Below are 7,539 nucleotides of genomic sequence, written 5' to 3'. Positions count from 1 at the left end.
GCAGTGCGGCCCCGGCGCCTCAAGCTGGTTTTTTCTCTTGCTGCCGATATCGTCTCAGTGCTGTACGGTGGCCGACGCGGGCCAGACGCTGGCGATGAATGGAGGTGCAGGGTGCAGGTTGAAATAAGTCTTCTCTGCTTTCCTCTCTCTCCTGGCTGTTTCTGCCTCCTCCCCCTTGCAGTGTCCCCATTCTAACCCCGCTCTTTCGACGACCCGGTTGGTCCCAGCGTCCGAATTCTTGGTGCCCGAGTCGACCCGGGGGCGCAGCCGGGGTTTGGGGATCCGGATAATCGCCTAGGCCCAACTTCGGACCGCGCTCTCGACTTCTGCCTCGTCCGGCGCTCGGACGCGGAATCCGAGTGGGTCCCTTGAGGCTGGAGGGTAGATCTTAAGGTACGAAGCGTCGGCTTCTCCGGCCCAAGTGCCGCTTTGTCTGAAGTCCGCCCGAATCTTCTCAGCCCGGGGACTCGGTTCTCATTGCTACCGGGTAGAGACTCCTGAGCACACAGGTCTTGTCCCCTCTGCCTCGAGCTCACTCTACTACTGTTAAAGACCAGAATTTACAGTTGAAAACAGAGCAACATTTGTGTCCACGACTCTCTACCCCCAGCTCTGTGAGTGGGTCTTGAGACGGGGTGGCTTCTGCTATGTGTTCAGCTCTCTTTTTTGCTGCCTTTTAACAATTATCCAAGATCCACAGGTGTCCAAGTGAGACTCTTTTCATTCCTCAGCTGATTATGCCTGTACATCTGCTCTATACATCCCCTGTAACACAGGTGATACAGGACAACGTTGTGACTTTCAAAACCTTGAATCTGATATGACTTTTGGATAAATATATCTTGTTAAACCAACAAGAGCTGGCTACTGCCATTTATTTTCTTTTTTATTTCATGGAGCTCATTAAACCAGCATAGTGAGGAGGAAATTGTTGGACTTGAACTGGTGTTTAGTATAGAAGGGTTCAGCCTGGAATTTTTCCACCAAGGAGTAATATTACCATTACTTCATTCTCTGGAGCTCATGTTGTAGTTACATAAAAATAAGTATTAGGGCAAAGGATCCCTAAGTTTGGAAGAGACATTAATTAGCAGTTTTTCTTCTCATATTCCAGATATCAGTAGAAACATAGGCAGACAGAGAAACCTGGTGTTTAATTGTGCCAGCAACATTGTCAACACAGGGACCTACTAAATATGCAGCACACCTTTTATTTTATTTTGTTTATTTATTTTTTGTGAGAGATAGGGTTTGATCTTGTAACAGCACTAGGTAGCCTGGAACTCACTTCTTAGACCAGGTTGGCCTCAAACTCACAGACATCTGCCTCCCTCTTCCTCCCAAGTGCTGGGATTAAAGGCCACGAACGACTGCCTGGCCGCCTTTTCAGATTTTCTTAAGGAGGGTTTTGATACATGTGGGACTTAGATGCCTGTTTTCATTTTGTTGTTTTTAACTCATCAGGATCAAGAGTGATGATGACTGAGTGTACAAGCCTTCAGTTTGTCAGCCCTTTTGCTTTTGAAGCCATGCAGAAGGTGGATGTTGTTCGCTTGGCATCTTTAAGTGATCCAGAACTAAGACTTCTCTTGCCCTGCTTGGTGAGGATGGCACTTTGTGCTCCTGCTGACCAGAGTCAAAGCTGGGCTCAGGATAAGAAGCTTATTCTTCGCCTTCTGTCTGGAGTGGAAGCTGTCAACTCCATTGTTGCACTGCTGTCTGTGGACTTTCATGCTTTAGAACAAGATGCCAGCAAAGAACAGCAGCTTAGGTAAAGTTGTGTTCTGTGTCACTTGGGATGTACTTGATATTCCAAAGGAGGGAATCACATGTTGTTCACAGCTGTCAGACCTCCAGAAAAGAGAGTGAAAGCTTTTGTTTGGAGTACATTTTACAGAGGTCTTTTTACAGAGGTCTTTTCCTTTTATAGTGAAAATTCTAAGAGCTCTCTGTGTTATAAAATGTTACATAGAGAGGATTAGCTACATATTACTTCAGTTACTCTTAGTGGGAAGTAAGCAGGATAACATCTAGGAAGGTTTTACTGGAAACACTGAGCTTTTTGTTGTTGTTTATTTTTGCTTTTCGAGACAGGGTTTTTCTGTGGCTTTGGAGGCTGTCCTGGAACTAGCTCTTGTAGACCAGGCTGGTCTCAAAATCACAGAGATCCATCTGCCTCTGCCTCCTGAGTGCTGGGATTAAAGGTGCGTACCAGTGAAGCCAATGCCTGGCTTCACTGAGCTTTTTAAGATTACAATTGATTCTCTGAGATGGGGCTGGTGTTAATTCCTTTCTGACCCATCATTTATTTATCTGTTAGTAAGCCATTGTTGCAGAAGTCAGTGATCATTGTTAGTTTACAGTTTGTGAGCGCTTGGAATACATAGACAAACTAAGTATTTCAGAGGAAATGGAAACATTTACAGTGAGTACATTATTGCAGTAACAGGTACTGATTGCCATGCCAGTAACTTGTTTCCCTTGTTTGTACTTTACTAGGCATAAGCTTGGAGGAGGCAGTGGCGAGAGCATCCTGGTGTCACAGCTTCAGCATGGACTGACACTAGAATTTGAACACAGTGATTCACCTCGTCGATTGCGGCTTGTGCTTAGTGAACTGTTGGCAATTATGAACAAGGTGCTTAAAATCTCCGCCTGAAACATTCATGATTTGATACCTACGTCTAGAGAATAGTAAAACATATAAGCAAGAAGGCAGTCAGGTTATGCATTCCCCTAGTATTTCTGTTTGATTTGTGTGTTTCTTTCAAAGACTGAAATGACTTTTTTTTCCCCCAAGACAGGATTTCTCTGTATAGCCCTGGCTGTCCTAGAACTCACTCTGGCCTGGTCTGCCTCTTGAGTGCTGGGATAGGCATGTGCCACCACTGGATTCTTGGATTTATGCCTATCCTGATTGTTTGTTTGTTTATTCATGGCTTTTTGAGAAAGGGTCTTCCTACATGGCCCTGGCTGTCCTAGAACTCACTTATGTAGATCAGGCTGGCCTCAGACTCAGATCCACTTGCCTCTGTCTGTCGAGTGCTGGGATTACGGGTGTGTACCACTATACCCAGGTATTCTGTATTCATCATCATTAGTATTTTTTTTGTGTGTCTGGAATCTATATAATGGATTCTTAATATCCTTAAAAAATTTTTTAAGTTTTATTTTATATGCGTGAATGTTTTGCTTGATTATATGTCTATTACTATATGAGTGATAGGTGCCTGCAGAGTACAGAAGAGAGCATAGCATTTCTTGGAACTGGAGTTATTGATTGTGAGCCACAATGTAGGTGCTGGGGACCAAACCTGGATTCTCTACAAGAGTAATGGGTGCCATTTCATCTCTTCAGCCCCCTTAACATCTGTTAAAAAGAAATTTAACTTATATAAATTGCTGTTTGTTAATACCTTTTTGTTGGTTTGTTTTGTTAATAATATCTCCCATAAAATGTTGTAAAGTATAAAAATGTGTTTAATTCGTAAAGATACTGGTATTAAATACCTCCTATGACATGGAATAAGGAGTATCAGAGCTGAACTTTATACAGGATGATTGATTAGCTTGCCTCACCTGCTAGACTGTTTAATTGTCAGTAATGGAGACTATCCAAAGTTCTTTCTGGCTGGGGAAATGGCTCAAGTAGGTAAAACACTTGCTGAATACATGTGAAGACCTGACTTTGAGTCTCTAGAACCGATAAACACCATGTGAGGTGGTGCCCATTTGTAGTATCAGTGGGCCATGGTGAGATGGGAGACAGAATCCCTGTATGCTCAAGGGCCAAGTAGCCTGGTGTACACAACAAACAATAGAAAGAGAGACCACTTTGGGTTGGAGAGAGTTTATCAGTTAAGAGTACTAACTGTTCTTTTAGGGGACCCAGGTTTGATTCCCAGCCCCCACATGGCAGATTACAGTCATCTATAACTCACACAGGTGGTATACAGACATAAACATGGAAAACACCAATACACATAATGTAAATTTGAGAGTGCTTAGGATGACATCAGACTTCCGTTCTCCCTATCTCAGCTTTCTATGTCCTATAGTTGCTGGGATGTACGACTTTTCTAGCCTCAAAATTGTCAGTCCCTGTGTTATTTTTTTTACTTTTTCTTCATTGGTCATTAGAATGAAATGAATTTATATTTGTTATACTGCTTTAAAATTACAGTTTTAAATTATATATATATATATATATAGTGTGTGTGTGTGTGTGTGTGTGTGTGTGTGTATACATATATGTTGGCACACTTGTAGAAGCCAGAGGTTAACACTCATGGGTTCTTTCTCTATTTCCACTGTGGCTTCTGGGAATCACACTCAGGTTATCAGGCTTGGACCAGGGCTGTTGCCTGCTGAGCCATCTTGCAGCTCAGTTGTTTTGTTTGTTTGTTTGTTTGTTTGTTTGTTTTGGTTTTTCGAGATAGGATGTCTCTGTATTGCTTTGTAGCCTGTCCTGGAGCTCTCTCTGTAGACCAGGCTGGGTTTGAACTCACAGAAATCCACCTGCCTCTGCCTCCTCCCAAGTGCTGGGATTAAAGGCATGGGCCACCACCACCTGGCTCAGTTTTGGTTATTTTGCTCAACAGTTTATATGGATAACATGTCTATATTGTTTCTTGGCTTGCCTTATCCTTTAATTTCAAGTATCTCTAAATTGTATATCTGAGTCAGGTGGTGGTGGCACACATCCTTAATTCCAAAACTTTCCCCCACCCTTTCCTTCCTTCTTTTTTTGTGGGGGACAGAATTTCACTAGGAGCTAGGGTGGCTTTGTGACTTGAGGTTCTCTCTCAGCTTTTCAAATGGTGGGATTATAAGATGTAGCCACTGTGCAGTTCCTGAGACTAATGCTATGTCTGAGTAATAATCATGGTTAGACTGGTTAAAATTGATAGGGTCCTACAGACTTTGCTGCAGTATGTTAGTCACATTCAAAGTGATGAAAGGCTGGGCATGGCAGAACACACCTTCAATCCCAGCACTAGAGAGGCAGAGACAAGAAGATCCACAGTTTTATACCATCTTAGGCCAGTAGATTAAAGGCTAGCCTCATCTATGAACTGAGTTCAGGCCAGCCATGGCTGCATGGTGAGAACCTACCTTAAAATATCACAGCATAAACTCATGGTATGTGAGCTCAAAAACAATAAAAAAAAATGCTAAAAATGACTTGAAATTAATAGTTCTTGCCTGCCTTCTTTCCTCTTTTTTCTAAGGTATCGGAATCTAATGGAGAGTTTTTTTTCAAGTCTTCTGAGCTTTTTGAGAGTCCAGTGTACTTGGAGGAAGCTGCAGATGTTCTTTGTATTTTACAAGCAGGTAGGTACTTTACTGACTGGGTGCCAAGATACATTTCAGATATAGTGTCAAGTGAAGTGTTACTGTGTGACTCCTTAGCCTGCAGTGCTGGGTGTGTGTCTGATAGTGTGCATTGGATGTTCTGGAACTGGAGGTATAGGCAGTTATCAGCTGTCTGATGTGAATGCTGGGACTCAGGTCCCTTACAAGAGCAGTATCTTCTCGATAGCCCCAAATTTGGTATTTAAGGATTATCTAAACTGGGTGGGGTCTAGCATTTGGGAGGCTGAGGCAGGAGTATTGTGACAAAATCCAGACCAGCTTGGGCTATGGAGGGAGATCATGTCTCAAATAACGGCCCCCCCCCCAAAAAAAAACCAAAAACCAAAAACAAAAACAAAATCCTTAAAAATGTAAAAGTTATTTTCTAGGTTAAAGGGCTGGACAAATGGCTCAATGGTTAAGAGCACTTGATGCTCTGCCGGAGGACCCTAGTTTGGTTCAGGTGACTCACAACTGCCTGTAACTCTAGCTCCTGGGGATCTAACAGCCTCACATAGACACACCCACATGCCCATAAATAATTCTTAAAAAAAGTTTAAGTTAAAAATGACTAGTATTAGAACAAGGCTCAGTGACTTAGACTGTATAAGTATGCCATATTTTGTGCACATTCGCATTATATATTTGATTTCATGGTTAATAATTTTAGTGACTTTATAAATGCTCATAATATGTTCAGTCAAATAGCAAAGGGCAGAGGAAGTAAATATTATCTCAGCTTTACTTAATGTTAAAATTATCTATGAGAGGATTAAAATTAGATACTAAATATATTTACTATTATAAATATATTAAATACATATATATAGGATTAGAGCTAGCATACGTTTTTTTCTTTGTACTTTTTTTTGCTTTTCCAGATTCTTTTTAATAGATATAGATATGATAAAATAAAAATAAGAAGATATAGAAATGGCTGGGCAGCGGTGGCGCACGCCTTTAATCCTAGCACTTGGGAGGCAGAGGCAGGCGGATCTCTGTGAGTTCAAGACAAGCCTGGTCTACAAGAGCTAGTTCCAGGACAGCCTCCAAAGCCACAGAGAAACCCTGTCTCAGGGAAAAAAAAAAAAAAAAAAAAAAGATACAGAAATGTAAAGATTTTATGAAAATAACTTTCTAGACCAGTGCTATTTAGGGAAACTTCTGCCATATTCTGTGTTGTATTGACCAGTTAGTAGCCCCTCCCCTTGCCTCATGTGGTCGTAGGTTAACTGAAGTGTAGCTGATGAGACTAAGGAACTAGTACTTTAAGTGAGTTACATTTGGTGACATCTTTGAAATGTCAGTTATTGAACAGGTAACACTTTAGGGGTCATGCCTTAGTAGTGACAGTGGCTTTTTTTCTTCCAGAGCTCCCTTCCTTGCTTCCTATAGTCGATGTAGCCGAAGCCTTGCTACATGTTAGAAATGGTGCCTGGTTCTTATGTCTCTTGGTAGCCAATGTTCCTGATAGTTTTAATGAAGGTAAATATAATTTAATTTAAAAATGACATATCAGATTGCTTTGACTTGTTTAGAGCATTTTTGTTGTTGTTGTTGTTGTTGTTTTAAAATAGAGTCTTGCTCTGTATTCTTGGCTGTCTTTGAATTTGTGAATTTTTTGCTTCTGCCTTCTGAGTGTTACTGGTGTTGTAAGTGCATGGCACTGTATTTAGTGCTGTGTCCCCTCCCTTCTGTGCTGGGCAGGAACCCAGTGGCTAGCATGCTAGGCAAGTAGTCTGCCTCTGAGTTACATCCCAGACCAGTCTGGCTTTTAATTGAATTGTTTACATAATTTATATAAGCCATTTAATGTAATTATTGTGGTGGCTAGGTATGTCTTGTTCCTTTTTTCTCTTTCTACCTTTGTATTAATTTTTAATCATACATTTAATTCATAGGTATTATAAATTCCAAAGTATATTCTTGCTTTTACTTTAAGTAGTTAATTTTTTTTCTTCTATTTATTTATTTATTTAGAGTGTGTGTGTGCCTGTGTGCATATGCACTTGTGTGCATGTGCCCAAGAATGTGGAGATTAGAGGAATTTAACTCAGTAGTAAGTGTTGGTGGCAAGCACCTTAACTTGCTGAAGCCACTTCACAAGCCCTCTTTTCTGGTATTTTGACAGAGTCTCACTGTGTAGCCTGGGTGGCCTTGAACTTTTAAGTAATCTTCCTTCCC

General features: G+C 41.4%; 1 protein-coding gene across 4 annotated transcripts in view; it reads left to right on the top strand.

Annotated features, from left to right (window-relative positions):
• The window catches only part of Ints2 (integrator complex subunit 2), a 48,351-nt gene continuing 40,812 nt past the window's right edge, over positions 1–7,539 (top strand). The window contains exons 1-5 of one of the 4 annotated variants that reach the window (XM_027426370.2): positions 1–117; positions 1,465–1,771; positions 2,500–2,638; positions 5,232–5,334; positions 6,727–6,840. In XM_027426370.2, coding sequence (XP_027282171.1) covers positions 99–117; positions 1,465–1,771; positions 2,500–2,638; positions 5,232–5,334; positions 6,727–6,840 — 682 coding nt within the window. In that variant the 5' untranslated portion in view covers positions 1–98. Of the gene's footprint in view, positions 394–1,400; positions 1,772–2,499; positions 2,639–5,231; positions 5,335–6,726; positions 6,841–7,539 lie in introns of those variants that run through there. The other 3 variants (XM_027426371.2, XM_027426372.2, XM_027426369.2) reach the window with 3 other exon arrangements.

The sequence above is a fragment of the Cricetulus griseus genome, chromosome 7 (genome assembly GCF_003668045.3).
Source record: "Cricetulus griseus strain 17A/GY chromosome 7, alternate assembly CriGri-PICRH-1.0, whole genome shotgun sequence".
Taxonomy (NCBI): Eukaryota; Metazoa; Chordata; class Mammalia; order Rodentia; family Cricetidae; genus Cricetulus; species Cricetulus griseus.
This window is presented reverse-complemented; position numbering and strand designations above follow the sequence as displayed.